This window comes from Heteronotia binoei, chromosome 2 (assembly GCF_032191835.1).
Source record: "Heteronotia binoei isolate CCM8104 ecotype False Entrance Well chromosome 2, APGP_CSIRO_Hbin_v1, whole genome shotgun sequence".
In the NCBI taxonomy this organism is placed as follows: Eukaryota; Metazoa; Chordata; class Lepidosauria; order Squamata; family Gekkonidae; genus Heteronotia; species Heteronotia binoei.
Window position 1 is genome coordinate 176,257,843 of NC_083224.1, and position 22,008 is coordinate 176,279,850.

Consider the following 22,008-nt stretch of genomic DNA (forward strand, 5'->3'; position numbering starts at 1 on the left):
GATTCTCTGATTCTTGCAACAGGGGAGGAGAACTTTTAAGCCACATCAAACACAAAATAGGCCTGAGGGTTGTGTTCCCTCCAAGCTGAGCTAGCTCAGTTTTTTAGCCTCCGGCTCACACATTTTTGTCTTAGCTCAGGAAAAATGGCCCCAGAGCAAACTAATTTATGCAGTAGCTCACAATTTTAATGCCAGTAGCTCACAAAGTAGAATTTTTTGCTCACAAGACTTCACAGCTTAGAGGGAGTATTGCCTGAGAGTGGAGAAGGAGGGGGAAGCAGGTGGAATGAGCCCTGCCCACTTTACCCTTTTTACCCAACACACCTTCCTTCCCTTCTATGTGTGCAGCTTGAGAACTTGGCTCAAGGAACTTTCACCAGAATCTATCAGGGCATCAAAAAAGAGCCGACCAAGGAGGAGGAAGAGGAAGGGGAGGATGGGAACCACGTGAAAGAGGTCGTGATGAAAGTCTTGGATGTCAGTCACTGTATCTGGGTGGAGGTGAGCTGATCTCCTGCTGGCCTAAACGTTGGGGAGGTCATAACTCCAACTCCCCCATTTCCTGACACATGGGTATGATGTCACATCCTTGAAGCTCAGGTGTACTGGTAAATGGTATAGTGAATCCAGGGTCTAGAAAGGTTAAAGACTGCTGGCCTAGCAGCTAGAACAGGGGTCTCCAGCCATTGGAATTATGACAGTGTGAAGAGTGCAGCCACAAAATGGCCACCACAGGTGCTGGAGCCTGCCACAAAATGGCTGCTGCAGCTTACCTTCAGGTATATGGTGAAGCTCTGTGTGCTGTGATCGCAGCTGCTGCCAAAGCAACATTTTTTTTAAAGTCTGCACAGCCAATCAAATCCCTAGTGGCCAATCAGAAGCCCCTCTGGGCAAAAGTTCTTATGGACCCACCCACTTTCTAAAAATACTTGGTGGACACCTAGAAAGGTATCAGTGGGCGCCATGACAACCACAGGCACCACATTGGGGACCCCTGGGCTTCAGCCTGAATCTCACCACACATTTTATCCCCTCCTTCTCACCCTCAGCCCTGGCCCCTCCATCCTGGTGTCTATTTACCATGTCATTGTCTTTCTTGCAGCCCTTCCTAGAAGCTGCCAGCATGATCAGCCAGCTGTCACATAAGCACCTCATCCTTCTCTACGGAGTCTGCATGGGAGCTGAGAGTGAGTCCTTCCAGCACCTCATTGGCATCTCTTTCTGTACCTCTTCCAAGGTCCTTAGAAAAATGGAAACATAGGAAGATGGAGGCCTTCCTGACCCTAACTTTGGGTATTAGAGGTGGGGGGCATCAAGTCAGAATCCCAGAGGTCCATCCAGGCCTTGAAAGAGAAGGGAAGCTTCAGAAACCAGAAGCTAGCTTGGGGTAATGGTTAAGAGCTGTGGACTCTAATCTGGAGAACTGGGCTTAATTTCCCCACTCCTCCATGTGAAACCAGCTGGGTGACCTTGGGACAGTCACAGTTCTCTCAGAGATCTCTCAGCCCCACCTACCTCACGGGTATCTGTTGTGGAGAGAGGAAGGGAAGGCAATTGTAAGGTGCTCCAAGACTCCTTTGGGTAGTAAACAGTGGAGTATAAAACTACTACTACTACTACTGAGTGTAGCCAGAAGTGCATTAAAGCATCCCCAGTTTTCATTTTCTAATCAAAATTAGTGTTTGGGGGAGACAGAATGTTTTCCCAGAACTCCTTGACTGTGAAAATGTTCACCTCTCTTCTGCTTAAAACCCTGTCTTTCCCATTTTTGCTGCTGCTGCTTTATCTTCAGTCACTAGAATTGCCAGCTTCAGTTTGGGAAATACCTGGAGCTTTGGCGGATGGAGCCTGAGGAGAGTGGGATTGGGGGGGGGGGGAGGACAATGGGGTAAAATGCCATAACGTTCCCCTTCCAAAGAGACCATTTCCTCCAGGTGAACTTATCTCTACCACCTGGAGATCAGTTGTAATCCCAGGAGATCCCCAACCATCACCTGGAAGTTGACAACATTATAATCACATGCACAATCCCAGCCAATCAGGGATCACATAGTAGAGACCAGAATGATTTCACGGTATTCCATAATCAAACAAGACTTGGCTGTATGATGTAGTTAAATTCATTTTAAAAAACAACAACACTAAATTATCAAAATGCTCCCATGAATGTTTTTCCCGGGTAAATAAAACTCATCAAGGTAGGTGCCATATATTAACATAGGAAGAGACAGTATCACCACCAAGAAAGACCTATTGCCAGAAGATACTCTCTTCACCTTGGAAGGTAGGAGCATTCAAAGCTAGATCTGCAGCAAGCAACTTATAACAGTTCAGCACATAATTATGGAAACATTCTGGTCTCAGGTCACTGAAGGCTTTATCATTCCAAAATAACATGGGCATAGATGGACAGATGGATGAGCCTATTAAGACTTCTAAGAGTAGATTCAGTTTTCTCCCCTTTGCAGACATCATGGTACAGGAATACATCAGACATGGAGCCCTGGACACCTACCTGAGGAGGAATCACACCACTGGCAAAGTGACACCTACCTGGAAACTTCAGGTCGCAAAGCAGTTAGCCTATGTGCTCAACTTCTTGGTAGGTTCCCTCTTGCTTTCTCAAGAGCTACTCAGATCCACACCCAGTGCTAAACCCATTGAATGTTGATCATGGGCTTTTCCACACTCTTATCTTCAACGTCTGTGCGCCTGTATTGCACCATCTTTTGCTTTTCTGCATGTGTTTTGCTCCCTCTCGTGGTCGCTTTGATATTTGATAAGCTGGAAATACAGCAGTGTAATATAGAACCAATCACTAGAGGGCCAGAACACATGCCGAAAAGAAAAAAATGCAATGTGGGCGCACAAGTTTATTTATTATTTTAGTTTTCTATCATGCCCTCTCCACAAGCAGACTCAGGGCGGCTAACAACCAATCAAAACACAATTTAAAATTACGATTTAAAACAATAAAAATTAACAATTAACAATTAAAATACATTTCATGGTGCTACTCAAAGTTCAGTATAGGCGGGATCATAATTTTCTTTTTTCTGACAGTAATCTTGTGGTGGATATAATGCCTCATAAATGATGTCGCTCAGCAGTGTAGAGTGGCAGTCCTCTCCTGTTAGATATTAAAGGCCTGTCAAAACAATTCAGTTTTACAAGCCGTGGAATTGGGAGAGATTCTGCAGGGCCCTTATGGCCTCTGGGAGGGCATTCCACATTGTTGGGCCTACCACTGAGAAGGCCCTAGCTTGTGAGGAGCTCGTGTGGCAAGAATAAAAGTGCAGGAGAGCCCCATGTCAGTAGTGACAGAGGAAGAACTGCGATCACATTCTGCAGAGATGACTGCATATCCCAGCACTGAATTTTGAGGGCAAACACTGAAAAACATTCCTTCTTTAGGAGGACAAGAAGATTATCCATGGTAACATCTCTGCCAAGAAGGTGCTGCTAGCCCGTGAGGGAGATGCCGTAAGAGGAATACCCCCGTTCATCAAACTCAGTGACTCAGGAGTCAGCACTGCCCTCCTTGCCAAAGACCGTGAGTCTGTGAAAGTCTTCCTTGATTGGCTAACCATGTTGACCTCCAAGCAGGTCTGTCCAAGAACGTCTAGTGTCCTAGGAGGGGAGCATCCCCAGGGAGCCACACCTCACCCTTGCCCACCTACACCATGACAGGAAGCTGTGCCTGCCTTCTCTGCCCCTCCCTCAAAACACAATAAGGAAGTGAAGGGTGGCAGGAAACCACAGCTTGTCCTCCTCACCCTCTGGTAAGGTGGAGCAAAGGAGGAACAGAGCCAGGCCAGACCCACTCCTAAGAGCCAGTTTGGTGTAGTGGTTAAGTGCACAGACTCTTCTCTGGGAGAACTGGGTTTGATTCCCTACTCCTCCATGTGCACCTGCTGGAATGGCCTTGGGTCAGCCATAGCTTTCGTAGGAGTTGTCCTTGAAAGGGCAGCTGCTGTGAGAGCTCTCTCAGACCCACCCACTTCACAGGGCATCTGTTGTGGGGGAAGAAGATAAAGAAGATTGTGAGCTGCTCTGAGACTCTGAGATTCAGAGTGAAGGGAAGGATATAAATCCAATATCTTCTTCTTCTTTCCCTCCTGACAGGGGGAGGGAAAGGGCAAGTCCCTACCCACTCACTCTTGCTGTGGGTACACCACCGGTGGGCAGGCAGGGGGAACAGGACTAATTGGCACCAGTGTTCCCTCTAAGCTGAGTTAGTGTGAGCTAGCTCACAGCTTTTTAGCCTCCAGCTCACAGATTTTTGTGTTCGCTTAGGAAGGATGACCCCAGAGCACACTAATTTATGCAGGAGCCAAATCACTCACTCACAACTTTAATGCCGCTCGCAAAGTAGAATTTTTGCTCCCAAGACTCCACAGCCTAGAGGGAACATTGGTTGGCACCCCTCCAATTCTAGTAGCTTAGGTAATTACCTAGGGCTACCTAGCGAATGGGGCAGCCCTATCTCCAAGATGAAAAGCAGGGAGGGGGATGCACATCAATAACAAGGAAACTGCAACTGGCAAAGCTAGTGAGGTAGGATTATCAGTTCCTTGCTGATCTGTCTCTTCTTCCCGTTGGCCCTCATCAAAGTGTTAATGGACCGTATCCCATGGGTGGCCCCAGAGTGCCTGGAGGACCCCAAGAACTTGACACTGGAATCAGACAAGTGGAGTTTTGGCGCTACTGTATGGGAGATCTTTAACGGCGGGATCATGCCCATGACTGCCATAGACCCTGGTTTGGTGAGTTTCCTTGTATAATTACGAGGGAGAGGTTTTCCTGCTTCCCATTTCCCCTTCGGCAGGAGCTATCAGAATCACCATGTACCACAGAGATGAGGAAAGAAGAATTAGTTACTAATGATTTTTAGATGGTTGAGCTGATGGCTGTTCCAATTACAGAATTTTTGTGCAGGGCAGCTGAGACAAGAGGGAACTAGAGGTACAGAATTCCAGGATCTCTGGTCACCTGGTATTCCTAGGATGCCTGGATTGAATTTAAGTGGTATCGATGGAACTCCAAAGGAATTTCTGTCTGGGCTGCTAGGGTTACCATCCTCCAGTGGTGGTGGAGGTCTCCTGGGATTACTACTAATTTCCAGGCAACAGAGATCAGACTCTCTGGTACACCCCACTGAAGTCCCTCCCCTCCCTGAACCACACCCTCCTCAGGCTCTGCCTCCCCCAAATATCCAGGTATTTATCAACCCAGACCTGGCAACCCTATGTGAGCCCCATGGTAGCTATCTGTGGTCTCAGAGTTCAAGCCTCCAATTCCTTATTATAAAATTGCATGTCTATTAATAGAGGCTTTTGCTTCTATTTTGGTACTCATGCCAGCCAATGAAAATAGGCTGGAGGTTGGCAGCCCTACTGGATCAGCCACATGCCTACTCAGTTCTCCTAGCCAAGAGGGGAAAGATTCTAGATCTCTGTTTAACTACTGCCTTGTTCATGCAGTAGGTATCTGATCAGGCAACAATTCAACTGAGGTAGCCTCCATTTCTTACTGGACATGGGGAAGGCAATGCCTTGAACGTGAGGCCTTTTCATCCCTTATTTTCCCTCATCCACCTCTTTTGCAGAAGCTCAAGTTCTACCAAGACCACCATCCACTCCCGCCTCTCAAATGGACGGAGCTAGCCAACCTGGTAGGCCAGTGCATGGATTACAACCCTCAGCAGCGGCCAGCTTTTCGCGCCATTATCCGTGACCTCAACAGCCTCATAACTTCTGGTAACATTCTTCCCCCACCCTGATGGCCAGACGGTGACTTAGGCTGCCAGTTGTTAAACCAGCACCCCCTGCTAGCTTTCCCTTGAACCCCAGTCAGATCTGGAATTAGTCACGCTTCACCATTCAACTTGCAAAAGTTTGATCCAGCAGACCTGACTTGTGTTCAAGGCAGGTAAGGTTGGAGGCTTTGAGTTTGTTGGCAACTCTAGGGATGAAAGAACCGGTAAACAAGCACAGCTGTTAAGAGCAGGCCAGAAGAACAAGCTAGGCAGGTCCAGCCTGTCCTCCAGAAAAACAAGGGGGCATCTGCAAAAATGACCTTAACAGAGTTATTATCAGTAGAAGAATCTTCTCCCTCCTCCTTTATCTGACCACCAAAAGTGACCAGGGCAAATGATATTTTGCTTTCTTCCCTTATAAACTCTAATCCATGCCTCTCCTGCACTTCCCAGATTATGAGCTTCTTTCGGACTTCCCGGCCAGTGACAGCTTCGGAGGATACGTGGACATTGCTATGTGCCAGGATCCCACCCTCTTTGAAGACCGCCACCTAAAATACATCTCAGTGTTGGGGAAGGTGCGTGGAGGTCTTTGTCCCTAGCCTAGCATTGCCAGGTTCCCCTGGCCACAGGCAGGAAGGTTAGGGTTGACAGATCCAGGTTGGGAAACGCCTGGAGATTTTGGGTAGGGTTGCCAGGCTTTACCTTGCTTCCGGTGAGGGGTTCCTGGGTCCATTCTGAGATGCTCCACCGCAATGATATCACTCAAAAGTAACGTCATCACACTAGGAACGTCGCACACAGAAACTCTAGCATTTTGGCCAAAAAACTCTACGGTAACCATAGAGTTTTGGCCAAAATGCTAGAGCGTCCTCATGCAACATGCCCAGTGTGATGATGTCACCTGCATACCTTCCTATGTACCCTCCTATTTTGGTCCAGGAGATTCAATTTCAAAAGGAAATATGAAGCCAGTGTAACAATGAGTGTGTTATTGGTTTTTATATTGGACCCCCTAATTTGTATCCATTTAACCTTTCAGGTTCTTAATGAATAATTTGGGACTTCAGGGGGAGAAAGATAAGTTGGGAGGCATGTGATAGACAAAGTTATACAAAGGGTGGGGAAAATGGATAAAGAAAACATTTCCTTTCACTTCTGTAGTACCAGACCTTTCAAAGAGCGGTTGATTCACAACAGTCAGAAGCAAAAACGGTTCTTGACACAATGCATGATTAACTTACAAATATCACTTCTGCCAGCTACAGCGATGTGGCACTAGTGTAGAGGGTTTTTAAAAGCCTTTAGCAAACTCACTGAAGAAAGATCCATCAGTTAGTCTTGACAGCTTCTGCCATGTCCCTGACTTGGAATGGTAAAAGGAGGAGGGACAACAGAAGGAGCTTTCTGCTCAATTATACTTTGTTCTCAAAATGCACCTGATCTCATTGCCAGGGGAATTTTGGGAGCGTGGAGCTTTGCCGCTACGACCCCCTGGGCGACAGCACTGGGGAGCTGGTGGCCGTGAAGCGGCTGCAGCAGAGCTCGCCCAAGCACCGCCTGGACTTTGAGCGAGAGATCACTATCCTGCGCTCTTTACACCACGACTTCATAGTTGCCTACCGGGGCGTGTGCTACAGCCGAGGTAAGGCCTGAGCTAATGGGTCTGACTTGATCTAGCCGGTCTGCTCTTGTGGAGAAACCTATTCGTTTGTGCATGATAGCTAAATAGAGCCTCCATTTTCAGAGGCAGTGTTCCTCTAAATGCCAACTTTCACCCAGTATCCTGCTCCTTCCCTTGTCCAGCCTCCACAGTGCTCAAGGTATCAAAAGCTTGGGGGGATGGAAAGTGCCGTCAAGTCACACAGCTGACTTATGGTGACCCCGTGGGGTTTTCAAGGCAAGATGTTCAGAGGTGGTTTGCCATTGCCTGCCTCTGCACAGCAACCCTAGGCTTCCTTGGTGATTTCCCATCCAATACTGACCAAGTCCAACCCTCCTTAGCTTCCAAGATCTGAAGAGATCAAGTTAGTCTGATGAGATCAAACTAGCCTGGTCAAAAGCCTTCCTGAATTAAACTGTCCTTTGTGTTTCTAGGAACTGTTGCAGGACAAGAAATGTGGGTTTACCCAGGGCTTTTTAGTAGCATGAATTCATTTGCATATTAGGTCAAACACCCCTGATGTAGCCAATCCTCCTGGAGCTTGCAGTAGGCCCTGTACTAAGATTCTTATAAGCTCCTGGAGGCCTGCCTACATCAGGGGTGTGTGGCCTAATATGCAAAGGAGTTCCTGCTGCAAAAAAAAGCCCCACTCTAACCATCACAGCAAACTCTCTCTTTCTGCCCTAATCACAGGCCGCAATTGTCTCCGCTTGGTCATGGAATACCTGCCCAGCGGCTGCCTGCGAAACTACCTGCAGAAAAATCAGGAGCGGCTGGACCTCAAGAAATTGCTGCTGTATGCCTGGCAGGTCTGCAAGGTCAGCTCAGTTTGTCAACACTCAGAATTTTTCTTTTAAAAGGACTGGAAAATAATCATTTCATTGAGTAGCTTTGGTGTTGGCCTGCAGTAGAACAGCTAGATTCAAGTCCATTAGCACCTCGGAGGCCAACAAGATTTTGCAGGGATCAGTTTTCAAGAGTCAAAGTGGAGTTTTGCTATTCTTACACAGTAAAAATCCAGTTGCAAAACGCATTATTTAGTGTAGTGTGAACGCACTCAAAGTATCTGAGAAAGGGAGCTTTCACTACCCTGAAAAACTTGTAGGCATCTAAGGTGCACTGGACTAGAATCTACTTAGAAAATAAGAAAGTGTTGGGAGAGCTGGTATAGTTAGTCCCATCCCTAGAACTAGTTTAGCAGAGAGCTTTAAAGCTACACATGCAGTCTTTGCACCAGGCATCCAAGCTTACTCACAAAGTTATACAGAGCCACTTCTTCAGTTTTAAGGCTAGTAATAGTCACTGTATTATAGAACTACATTCCAGATAGGAAAGAGTAGAGATAGGATAGTATACTAGTCTAACTTACTAGGGATGGATGCAGATGGTGACAGGGCCATCTTCATCATGGTGCCAAGATGGAGACAGCATGTCCTTCCTCTTGGTGTGTGCAAGAAGTGGGTTGTGGGAGAGGAAGGAAGGAAGGAAGGAAGGAAGGAAGGAAGGAAGGAAGGAAGGAAGGAAGGAAGGAAGGAAGGAAGGAAGGAAGGAAGGAAGGAAGGAAGGAAGGAAGGAAGGAAGGAAGGAAGGAAGGAGTAGCAATCTAGATTTTAAGGGGAACAGTGGCAGAAAAGTAAACAAAGGAAGAAAGCTAGCTCTGTATATCTAGTCTATCTGATTCTCTTGCCACCTAGTCTGGAGGCTGAGGTAGGAGACAGCATCCAGTCCTTCACTTCCAACAGAAAGCTTTCTTGTAACAAGCCGGCTACAATCTTCCTGCCAAAATCCACAGCAAATTGATGACTGATAGGTTTAGATGTTTGGCCACATACGGTTTTAAAAAGTGAATAAGCACATTTAGAGAGATGAAGAGCCCTATCAACAGCTGTTATCCATAATCGCTAAATAAAACCTCCATGTTCAGAACAAGTCTACCTTTGAATATAGAAGGGAGGCCTTTAGGCTTCACACACTGCTCGTGAACTTCCAGAAAAGCATTTGGCTGACTACTATGAGGGAGATGATGTCAAAATAGATGGAACTTTGGTCTGATCCAGAGCACGGCTGGTCCCTCAGAATGCTGTTAGCCTTAACAGTAAAATGGAACCTTCATGTTTGGAGACAGTGTACCAGATACCAGGGGGCACCAAAAAAAGGAAGGGCTCCAGTACTCCTCTGGTGCTGAATAACAAGATGGTCTTTCTGAACACCCATTCCCCAAACTCAATCACAGGGCATGGAGTACCTGGGGTCCCAGCGCTACATCCACAGAGACCTGGCTGCCAGGAACATCTTGGTGGAAAACGAAAACCGTGTCAAGATTGGGGACTTTGGTCTGGCGAAAATTCTCCCGCATGGGAAGGAATATTATGTGGTTCGAGAGCCTGGACAGAGTCCCATTTTCTGGTAAGAGGGACACTTGTAACCTTAGTAGGCATTTGGAGACTCTAGCTGCATTTGGAGAAAGGGGGCAGATTCTGGGATTGTAGGTTAAGTCCTGCGGATGAGAGAACGGAGTTAGGGATAGGCTGGCAGCTCTTTTGTGCCCTGCTTTTCTTCCCAATGGGGACCCAAAGCAGCTTATGGCATCATTCTCCTCTCCTCCATTTTATCCTCACACCAACTCTATGAGGTCTGTTGCAGAGCTTATTTTGTAGCAGGAACTGCATTACATATCAGGCCATGCACCCCTGATGTAGCCAATCCTCCTGGAGCTTACAGAAGGCCCTATACTAAGAGCCCTGTAAGCTCTTGGAGGATTGGCTACATCAGGGGTGTGTGGCCTAATATGCAAATGCCTAAGATGCAAAGGCTGAGAGTGTGCGCCTGGACTAAAGTCACCCAGCAAGATTCCTATGCAGAGTAGTGATTTGGACCTGGCTCGCTCACATCCTAGTCCAATTCTGATGCTGCCATCTCTGCAAACCTGCTTCCAAAACTGAACTCACTCTACTTGCAATGCCCATTTTCTCTTGACCCTTTCCTGGGTCTCAAACTGGTGACACATAGATGCAATTTAAAATGAGCTCTCTCTTGAGCATCCATGCAGCTGTGGGGATGAGGCATCACAATGTGTGGGCATACTCAGAGATCTCAGTGCCCAAGCAGCAGCATCAAAACAGACAGAAAGTGATTGTGATACGATCTGGAACATTCAACAAAAACCAGCCCCCCCGCTCCCTCCCAGCATTTTAAGAATCTCATTTATGCTTCAGGGTGAAGAGCGATTCTCTGTCTGCAAACCTCTGGAGCAGATCTCCTATCTTTCAGCTTCATTTGCAAAGGGGTGTCAATCTCCAGGTGCTGGCTGGAGATCTTCCACAATTACAACTGGTCTCCAGATAAAAGAGAGATCAGTTCCCCTGGAGAAAAGGTCTGCTTTGGAAGGTGGACTCTGTGTCATTATACCCCACTGAGGTCTCTCCTCTCCCCACCCTACACCCCCCCCCAAATCTCCAGAAATTAAACAATCCAAAACTGGCAACCCTAATGCCACACAAAGTCCATAAAATGGGCAGAGTTGCCTGCAGATGAGTCAGAAAGGATCGCCAAGCACTTTGCTCGACTACGGGCACAATAAGAGAGGCAGTTACTTCTGATTTTTTAAAACGCTCTCTGGCTGAGATCACACATGCTAAATAATGCAATTTTCAATCTACCTTCAATGCACTTTCCAACTGGATTTTACTGTGAGAACTGGCAAAATCCAGTTGGAAAGTGCATTGAAGGTGGATTAAAACTGCATTATTGAGCATGGGCGATCGAAGGATCTAATTCACCTTTTGCACATTAAGCAAAGGCAGCCTGCAGTCATTTTCAACAGGGGTTGGCAAATTAGGCCTCCAAAGCCAGATAAGGCTCTTTAAAAAAGAAAACAAAATCTTATCGTTAAGGCATATTGGAGGGAGAGGTGGGTTGTGAGAATAACCAGGATGTGAGGGGAATGTTGGGCAAATATTTGAATGGAACTAAAGGGCTTCCTAGAGATACTTTACATAAGCGGAGATGGCAGAAGTGAACAGTAGCCCATAATCCAAGCACGAGCCATATACAGATTTATGCCAGAGCACTAAAACCATCATGCAAGCTGCTCCTGTGGAAATTTATTACTCTGTGACTCCATGTGCACCATTTCCTGAAAATGGAGGCATGACCACTGTTCAGTCTGCAAAAACATGTATAGATTATTAATCAACATGTAAATTATTAGTAATGTTGAGCTGCATAGTTATGCCAGTGGACTCAAGGAGAGGGACTGACAGCCCTATTGGTGCTTGTGTGGACCAGGGTTGGTTTTTTTATAGCAGGAATGCACAGGAACACAGTTCCAGCTGGCTTGGCATCAGTGGGTGCGGCCTAATATGCAAATAAGTTCCTACTGGGCTTTTTCTACCAAAAAAAGCCCTGGTGTGGACTGTTCAGAAAAAAACACGTTGAGGACAGAGAAGGCTCCCTAGGTGGCCACAGTTTGAACTGGATGCTCCTGAAACATATCTTTCGAAGAAAATCTGTAATCTTTGCCCCAATACAGCCATGCCCACTCTTTGCTGCTCTCTCAGTCACTGTTTCATGGTAGCTTTCCTTCCCCCTTCCCATGTCAGGTACGCACCAGAATCTTTAGCCGACAACATCTTCTCCCAAGAATCAGATGTCTGGAGTTTTGGCATTGTCTTGTATGAACTTTTCACCTACGGAAGCAAGATCTCAGAGGTAAGGGCCGGGAAAGGACGTTCTCGTGAGACATCAGCTGCTGATCGATCCAAGTAGCTTTCTTGATCATTCCTGGAGGCACCAGCAAGCTGGATTCACACAACCTTCACAGTATATGCAGAACCTGCATTTGCCAGTTCCCAGGTGCTGGGCTGGCCAGTTGCACATATTTGGCATTAAATCAAGGTCTCTGGTTCATGTGCTTCAGCAATTAAACTAGTTAACTCATTCTGAGAAATCTGGCCAACAGACAATTTTCAAGGTGGTTCCGCATATCCACAAGCTAATTCCCCTATGTATTCCTTTCCAGACTCGTTATGTTGTTTGCTTTCTGGGGTGAAATCAATGCCCAAGAAACAGTAGTGTTCCATTTCCAGATTTTATAAAGATCTCTGTAGTGTGCAGCTTGGCAAATCATCCCCAAGTGCTATCCATCTGCAGACGTACAGTAAAAACGCTACAATAAAACAATCTAACGACTATCATTATCCCATTCTCCTTGGGCAGGGCTTTATTAACATGCACTTCTGTCCCTTTGCATCAGTCCACTAGCACACAAAAAAGACTCTTTATACCACCATACGCCCAATATCAAGATAGCTTTATAGCAGTACGAGTCAGGTGGGTAGCCATCTCGGGCTGAAGCAGTGAAACAAAGTTGGAGTCCAGTGGCACTTTTCAGACCAACAAGGTTTTATTCAAGCACAATTCCTCAACTCCAATTTTGTTTTATTGCAGTGTGTTATAATGTGCATCAGTAACACAGAAGGGACTGCAAATGAAGACACTGAAAAACTGCTACATGCTGCACATATTTTGATTCCAGAATTCAGTTCCCCCAGTCACAGTGAAATTCAGCAAGGGCAGAATTAGCACAGATTGGACCAGGGTTGCCAAGTCCCCCGCCATACCATAGAGTTTCCCTCCCAAATGGCTAGAGCATCCGGAGAAACCATAGTTTTTTCCCGGAAGCAACTAGAGCGGCCAGTGTGCTACGTAACTTACAAGTGACATCACCATGCTGATAATGTCAGGAGGGGATCCCCTCCCAGCTGCCGGCCCACTGTGAGTCGGCAGGTTGGGGACCCCCAAAACGGGAGAACCCCTGCCTGGGAACTTGGCAGCCCTGGATCAGACCCTTAGAACAACAACAAAAAGGAATCTAGAGATTCTACTGCCATCTACTGTTGTCATATCCCCAATAATATGTGTACGTGCTGGGATATATGGTTAATATAGCAGAGGTTGGCCAGTCATAGCAGCATGATACTGAGTGTAATAAATAAATCTCCCAAGGTGTATATTACAAAAAAAAAAAAAAAGGAAACGTACGTCTTTTCAAGTAGATTCAGTTCACATTCAGATTGCAGTCAAAAGGAGAGAGAAGCCTAATCTAAAAAGTACTTTCCCTATGACAAGTGGCCAGATAAATCTAGCATCTTGTGTCTGGAAGCATAAGGGCTCTGTTTCTACAGGAAAGACCTGTGGACATGTGTGATTCCATGCACAGCCATGTAAAGGATGGGGGAGAGCAAAGCACAGAGTAGAGGGGTCAGAGGGCAGCTTCCAAGTTAAGACAATGAGAGAGATTCTGTGCAAGGAGATAACACATACACATTTAGAGTGATGTAGCATGCACACATGCACACACATCAGTGTCCAGGCACGCTCCAGCAATATGCACATGCATGCTGAACATTATTAAATAGTATTATTTTCTGTCTAGGAATTTCTCTGCATGATGGGGCACAGCAAACCCCTCCAGATTGTCTGTCAGCTTCTGGAACTCCTGAAGGGGAACAGGAGACTCCCTCCCCCGGCTGGCTGCCCCACAGAGGTAAGCTGCAGTTCTCATGTGAAGTTCTAGGTTGAAATTTAAGGTCAGACAGTAGCACTGCCTCTCCTGGCGGGGGGGATGTACGTGCAAATATCACAGGGTGTGATTCTGTTTAGGATTGCACTACGAGAGTCTTATTTAGGGTTACCAATCCAAGGTTGGGGAATTCCTGGAGTTTTGGGGGTGCAACCAGGGGAAAACAAGGTTTGAGGAGGAGGAAGACCCTCAGTGGGGCATAGAGTCCACCTTCCAAAGCAGCCGTTTTCTCCCAGGGAACTGACCTCTGTTTGGAGTTTACAATAACAAATAATCTACACCAATGCAAGCTGATAAATGTAATTTCTATCATTTTGCAGAGAGCCAGTTTGGTGTAGTGGTTAAATGCGCGGACTCTTACCTGGGAGAACCGGGTTTGATTCCCCACTCCTCCACTTGCAGCTGCTGGAATGGCCTTGGGTTAGCCATAGCTCTCGCAGAGCTGTCCTTGAAAGGGCAGCTTCTGTGAGAGCTCTCTCAGCCCCACCCACTTCACAGGGTGTCTGTTGTGGGATAAGGGGGAAGGTAAAGGAGATTGTGACGGCTCTGAGATTCAGAGTATAGAGTGGGGTATAAATCCAATTTCTTCTTTTTCTTAACACCTATAATAACAGATGAGTCATTCATGACTTAACAGGTGTTATAACAAACACACTGGCAGAACTATTATCTTCTGGCAAGGCCTCAAAAACTGATAGGGTTGCCAGGTCTGACTCAAGAAATATCTGGGGACTTTAGGGTTGAAACCAGGAGCAAGGGTGTAACAAGCATGACTGAACTCCAAAGCGAGTTCTGTCCATCACATTTAATGGAACCATGCATCTTTTAAATGCCTTCCCTCCATTTGGAAATGCTGGAGGATAGGGGCATCTTCCTTTGGGACTCATAGAATTGGACCCTCTGGTCCAATCTTTCTGAAATGGGAGGGGGGATGTTTTGAGGAGAGACACCAGATGCTATGCTGAAAATTTGGTGCTGATGCCTCAAAAAAATGCCCCCCCAGATATCCATGGGTCAATTTTCCATTATACCCTATGGGAAATTATCTCTATAGATTACGACGGAGTGCCAGCAGACATTTCCTTCCCCCCCCCTCCACTTTTTGATGACCCTCAAGTGCGGGGAGGGCCTCCAAACTGGGAGATCCCCTGCCCCCAACTGGGGATCAGTAACCCTAATTTCAGAGAAACAATTCAATGTCCAAAATCCCTTTTTATCTCTCTTGTAGAGCAGCACTGTTCAAATCGCCACAAAGACAAGACTGATGTAATCTGGATCAGACATTTTGATGCCTTCCTCAGTTTATTCCTTCATCCAATTTAACACTGGCACCAAGGGCAACTTCAAAGAGCCTACTATAATATCAACGTTCAGTGCTGCTACACTATATTTGGCAGAAATAGATAATACTATTACTATAACTGATATTATAGTAGGCTCTTTGAAGTTGGGGGGAGGGTTATTTGTGGCAGACCAGCAGACGCTGGGGGTTAAAGCTGCTGTTTTCCTTAGGGCGATGGAGGGTTTGAAGCTGGAGAGGGTGGATACCCCAAATGGGGATTATGTGAACACAGCCAAGTGATTGCCCTTTCTAGATGATCACCAGAGGAAAGGAGAAATGACCCCCAGATCAAAAGGGGTCTTGTCACCTACACAGTTCATCACACTGTAATGCAGGGGTCCCCAATCGTTTAGAACCTGCAGGCTTAGAATTCTGACACTGTATGGTGGGCGCAGCCACAAAATAGTTGCCTCAGTAGGCAAAGCCAGCCACAAAGCAGCTGCTGCACCTTCCTTTCAGTCACACAGTGATGATCCTTGTGCTGTGGTTACAGCTAATGTTCCCTCTAAGCTGTAGAGTCTTGTGAGCAAAAATTCTACTTCATGAGCTACTGCATAAATTAGTATGCTCTGGAACCATTCTTCCTGAGCTAAGACAAAAATGTATGAGCGGAGGCTAAAAATCTGTGAGCTAGCTCACACTAGCCAGTTTAGTGTAGTGGTTAAGTGTGCGAACTCTTATCTGGGAGAACCGGGTTTGATTCCCCACTCCTCCACTTACACCTGCTGGAATGGCCTTGGGTCAGCCATAGCTCTTGCAAGAGTTGTCCTTGAAAGGGCAGCTTCTGGGAGAACTCTGTCAGCCCCACCCACCTCACAGGGTGTCTGTTGTGGGGGAGGAAGATAAAGGAGATTGTGAGCTGTTCTGAGACTCTGAGATTCTGAGTGGAGAGTGGGGTATAAATCCAATATCTTCTTCTTCATCTTCTTATTCCAGCTCAGCTTAGAGGGAACACAGGTTGCAACTACTGCCAAAGCAGCATTTTTAAAAATTTGCACAGCCAATCACATCATCAATGGCCAGTCAGAAGCCATGCTGGGGAAAAGCCCCACCCACATTCTAAAAACACTTGGCAAGCACTGGGAAAGGTGGGCAACCACAATGGGGACTCCTGCTGTAATGTTCTTGTAGAGAAGCCACAGGTCACTGAAGGACGGTGCAGGAGAGCAGGCTGGATTGCCAACTGACCCCTGTTGTTAGCTTTTATGCCTTTCACAGCAGCAAGCAGAAATCTAAAGCGCCTTTCCCAAAATTGGAGGTGACCATTGTCTGTTGATGCTGCTCTGGAGCAGGCCCATAGCCAAAATTTTAAGAATTGGGGGGTCATGTAAATTTAAATGGCAGCGGAGGGAAAGTGGGTGCTCCTGGTACCCCCCATGCAATTTAAATCATGGGCAAGGAGGCGTGTCCCCCAGTCTGCCAACTTTCACTCCTGCAGTGGTGGCAAGCGGGACAGAGGAAAGAGGAACAGTCAGGCGCATGCAACAGGAGGTCAGGGGCAGGGCCTCCACAGGCCCCCCTGTAGTTACGGGCCTGCTCTGGAGTGAGACTAGGGGAGAGGTGCAAAAACTGGCAATCCTAACAGGTGAAAGGAGAATTAGTGGGACTGTAGCATGGGGAATAACTCACAATCAAGGCAGGGTGAAATTTCAAGTTCCGTTGCCTCAATGAGGTACAACCACTCGAGACAGTGTGGTCACTGCCTTGATCTTCCCAACAACCTCTCTTTCTCTCTGTCTCCAAGGTCTACGATTTGATGCTGTCCTGCTGGGCCTTCGTGCCAAACCAGAGGCCCCGCTTCTGTGAGCTGAGCCTCCAAATTGAGACCCTGAGAAATGGCCGCAGCAAAGCCCGGGGCTAAAAGGAGACGCAACAGCTGTTAAAACTGCTCCCCCACCACCACTGCCGACAGTGTACAGAAGAGAAGCAAAGCATGTTATGAAATCCCACTTACTTTCTAAGTTTATTTCTTCTCAATAGTGTTCACTCCCTCCACACCTACACACATGCATGCATACACCCCACATTGGTTAGCCCAGCCATGTCCCACAACTCTGATGCTGTTTTATTTTCCCTCTCACAAGCACCCACATGCTCACGCTCATGCAATTGTAGGACTATTGCCAGAAAAATTGCACGATTAGACCCATGACCAACAGCAGACATCCAGATAGTTCACAAAGCCAACCTGCAGCTCACTGAAAATTAAGCTTATTCCCTACTGACAGTCCATGAAAACCAGTGTGTTGTAGTGGGTAATAGTGTCAGATTTGTCTCTGGGAGACCCAGGTTCGAATCCTCACTTGCGCCATGGAAGCTGACCTTGGGCCAGTCACGCTCCTTCAGCCTAACCTACCTCACAGGGTTGTTGTGAGGATAAAGCAGAGGAGAACAATGTAAACTGCTTGGATCCCACTGTGGGGGGGGGGGAACAAGGTACAAATAAATAAAATTAAATTGCCTTTGATGATGGAGGTTCCACTTGGTTATTTATCATCAGTAAAAATTGTGCCATGAGAGGATTTCCTCAAGAGGAGATGAAAACAAGAATGGCAACACCTGTAGGCAGAAAAAAAATGTAGAAAAACAGGTGCAAGGTGAATAAAAACCCATTAAATCCTTGTGGATCCCTACACACTTCACAGTTCACTTCATTGGGGATCGTTTCCAAAGTTATTCACTTTCCATCTTGCACCTGTTTTTCGACAATTTTTCTTCCTCAATAAGAGACCATGCCAAAAGGCCTTCCAATCCAGTATTCTCCAAGCCACTGGCTTGGCTTGGAGAAGTGATTTAAAGAGAGAAATGCCTTCTCCAAGTCAGCTGATGGGGCAGTGGGCATCAAAGCCGGGACCACGGAGGTTACTGTAAAAGAAAACACCTCAAAGCCTCTCCGTGTAACAAAAATAATACTCATTATTATTCCTACTTATCCAGTATTTACTAGTAACAAACACAGTGCTTACAGTGATAGCCAAACATAATATAAACAAAACATATTTATACAACACAAAATCCCTCCGGAACCAAAAGCACCCGCTGCTCCAACTGTATGATGGATCAATGTCCTATAGAAAAAATATGGAGCTGTATTACAAGTCCGACAATATCCAAGTTCAGTCCAATATTGTTTCAAGTGCAGAGACTCTTCTTCTTGGGACAGTCTTCTTTATTGTCGATTCAGCAGGTAAGTGGTGCTTCTTTTCATTTTTGTCTCACTTTCATGGCTTTGCTTTCATTTCTCCTTGGAACGCCTGCAAATGATCTTCATATCCTTCTGAAATGGAAGGCCATTTACCTACTGAATCAACAATAAAGAAGACGGCCCCAAGAAAAAGAGTCTCAGCGCTCGAAACAATATCAGAATGATCTTGGATATTGTCGGACTTGTATTACAGCTCCGTATTTTTGCTATAGGACATTGATCCATCATGCAGTAGGAGCAGCGTGTGCTTTCGGTTCCAGAGGGATTTTGTGTTGTATAAATATGTTTTTTATATTATGTTTGGCTACCACTGTAAGCACTGTGTTTGTTACTAGTAAATACTGGATAAGTAGGAATTATAAGGAGTATTATTTTTGTTACATGGAGAGGCTTTGAGATGAGGCAGTGGGGGCAGGCCTGGCGCTGGCCTTTCCCCTGCCCCTTTTTCTTTTATTTTTTTCCCGCGTGCTATATGCACGTGCGGCCCAATGACATCACCAAAAGTGACGTCATCAGGGTGCACGCTCCCCACCAGCAGTCCATGCAGTCCTCCCACCCCCTGCTTCAAAGGGAGCATCTTCGGTTGGGCGGCAGTGGGCTGAGCACGCTCCTCGCCAGCACTCCCTGCAGCCCTCCCGACTCCTGCTTCAGAGGGAGCAGGAGGGCTGCGTGGAGCATCTTTGGCTGGGCGGCGGGCTGGGCGCACTCCCCGCCAGCGCTCCCTGTGGCCCTTCCATCCCCTGCTTCAAAGGGAGCCAGCTGGCTCCCTTTGAAACAAGGGACAGGAGGGCCGTGAAGTGTTGGCGGGGAACGTCTTCGGCTGTGCGGCGGCAACCACAGCGGGCTGTGCACACTCCCCGCCAGCGCTCCCTGCGGCCCTCTTGCCCCCTGCTTCAAAGGGAGCCAGCTGGCTCCCTTTGAAGCAGGGGGTGGGAGGGCCACGCGGAGCGCTGACAGGGAGCATCATCGGCTGTGCTGAGGTGACGGGCCCCCCAAAGAGCGCCCCAGAAGAGCCAGCGCCCTAGGCAGCTGCTGAATGCTGCCTAGTGGACGTGCCGGCTCTGAGTAGGGGCTTCGAGAGCCACACAATATGTGCGAAAGAGCCACATGTGGCTCCCAAGCCACAGTTTGGCAACCCCTGCCCTAGAGGAAACGGCTGCTTTGGAGGATAGACTCTGTGGCATCACACACACTGCTGAGGTCCCTCTATAAACCTTGCCCTCCTGAGGCTCCGCCCTCAAAATCTCCAGGAATTTCCCAACCCAGAGCTGACCCTTCTTTACAGAGATGGTGGCAATAAAGTCGCCGCAGATGCAGGCATATACTCCCTCCCCTTCACAAGCAGTACCAAAGGCTTCTTTTTTAAAAAGTCACCACTTTATTTAGTGCAATTATATTCTAGTTGAGGGAGAGCGCGTGCAGCGAGAACACACAACCTTTTCCTTTTGGCAGTTTCAGCACAAACGGAGACCCTGAGGAACTTTGCAAGCACTACAAACATCCCATCCTACATTTACCATGTATTTCACAAGACCAGGGAAGGGAACTGCACTCTTTGCAAAATAGTTTGACATTCCCTCCCCAAGAAAGGGAGACCCATGCTAAAATAATTTGGTGGGAGTGATCCAATCGGGTTTGTTAAAAATCCATCTGTCAGACCCAAGGGCACTCCTTTCCTGTTCTTTTTTGCCAAGACTGACAGTGAAAAGACTGTACAGTTGTACCTGAAGGCAATTCTTTTTTTCTTTAGGTGGAAATGTTGTGTTACCTGAAATGTCAGCTCTGGTATGCAAAGCCCTCCGTTTTTCCAGAGTCACCTCTGTTTCCGCTTGAGCCCATGCCAATGGCTTTCGCATAACACGTAGGCCAAATCTACGTAGGCCAATTCCAACGTCATGGAAACATGCAGCCAACTGAACAAGCACCTCGCCACAGAGAAGGGGCAGGACCAATTAGGATAAGGAACTTAAAGGCAACAATATAGTATCAAAACAATGAGGCAGATATTGTGCAATTCTACTACTGATAAAAAGAAGTTAAATGTGGGTGTGTGTTTATTCCAGGATCTTAAAACAAGATACTTTTGTTCTGAAGTTCGTAAACTCTAGGTGTTGCCCGTCAGGCAGAGCAAGACTAGTGACCAGCACAGCTGGAGTTTATTTGAAAGAACTAAGTGAATGAGGGAAGGTTAAGGCCCAGAGGGCAATTCCATTCCACAGTGGCTTCCAAAATCCTCAATATCTGCCCCAACATGGCTCATAATCAGTGAGGGACAGCCAGGGCCCACAGGGCAATTCCACTCCATGCTGGCTTCCAGACTCCTGGGGCGTTTTCGCACAGGGCTTACCCCGGAGCGATGTCCCTCTTCACCGCGCAGCGTCTGCGCGGATTTCGCACCAACTGCTCTGCAGAACCCGGAAGAGCCGCAAAGTCCCCCGGCTTTTGCGTCGCAAATGTAAACTGGTTTTTGGCGGTTTACATTTGCAACGCAAAAGCCGCGGGACTTTGCGGCTCTTCCGGGTTCTGCAGAGCAGTTGGTGTGAAATCCGCGCAGACGCTGCGCGGTGAAGAGGGACGTCGCTCCGGGGTAAGCCCTGTGTGAAAACGCCCCTAGAGATTTGCCCCAGCATGGCCCTTAATATATATATAGGGTTCTCAATTTTTTTCTCAATAGGGTTGCCAAGTCCAATTCATGAAATATCTGGTGACTTTGGGAGTGGAGCCAGGAGACACTGGGGGAGGAGCCAGGAGCAAGGGTGTGACCAGCATAATTGAACTCCAAGGGAATTCTGACCATCACATTTAAAGGGACAGCACACCTTTTTAAATGCCTTCCTTCCATAGGAAATAATGAAGGATAGGGGCACCTTCTTTTGATGCTCATAGAATTGGACCCCCTGGTCCAATCATTTTGAAACTTGGGGGATATTTTGGGGAGAGGCACTAGATGCTATACTGAAAATTTGGTGCCTCTACCTCAAAAAACAGCCCCACCCCAGAGCCCCCGATACCCACGGATCAATTCCCCATTATTCCCTAAGGGAATCGTTATCCATAGAGAATAATTGCCCAGTAGACATTTCCCTCCCCCCCTCACCACCGCTTTCTGATGACCCTAAGTGGGGGAGGGCCTCCAAACCTGGGGATTGGCAACCCTCTCTCTCTCACATACACACACACAGTGGTTTGTTCCTCCACAAGACATCTGAAAAGAACAGGGGCTAGGCTGCTCTCTCTCTCTCACACACCCACACCCACGCTCAGTTTCTCTGAAACGAAAACAAACTGAGGAACTGTATTGCTGACCCTTCTCATGAAGTACTTCCTGCTCAACTTTAAAGGCACACAGACACACACACGTTTTGAAACTGACTTGTTTGCAGGTTTCTAAACCTGCCAAAGATCTAGAGCTGCATGGTGGCTGTGGGGATGGGGCTTCCCCCACCGGCCAGCTGGC

General features: G+C 47.2%; 1 protein-coding gene across 1 annotated transcript in view; it reads left to right on the forward strand.

Annotated features, from left to right (window-relative positions):
- Window positions 1-17,813, forward strand: part of JAK3 (Janus kinase 3) — a 49,067-nt gene extending 31,254 nt beyond the window's left edge. Inside the window, exons 12-24 of the mRNA XM_060232538.1 lie at window positions 349-501; window positions 1,103-1,187; window positions 2,469-2,602; window positions 3,415-3,553; window positions 4,615-4,766; window positions 5,609-5,759; window positions 6,212-6,336; window positions 7,214-7,403; window positions 8,115-8,239; window positions 9,655-9,827; window positions 12,023-12,131; window positions 13,858-13,968; window positions 17,091-17,813. Coding sequence (XP_060088521.1) covers window positions 349-501; window positions 1,103-1,187; window positions 2,469-2,602; window positions 3,415-3,553; window positions 4,615-4,766; window positions 5,609-5,759; window positions 6,212-6,336; window positions 7,214-7,403; window positions 8,115-8,239; window positions 9,655-9,827; window positions 12,023-12,131; window positions 13,858-13,968; window positions 17,091-17,207 — 1,764 coding nt within the window. The 3' untranslated portion in view covers window positions 17,208-17,813. The remainder of the gene's footprint in view (window positions 1-348; window positions 502-1,102; window positions 1,188-2,468; window positions 2,603-3,414; window positions 3,554-4,614; window positions 4,767-5,608; window positions 5,760-6,211; window positions 6,337-7,213; window positions 7,404-8,114; window positions 8,240-9,654; window positions 9,828-12,022; window positions 12,132-13,857; window positions 13,969-17,090) is intronic.
- The last annotated feature ends 4,195 nt before the right edge of the window (window positions 17,814-22,008 follow it).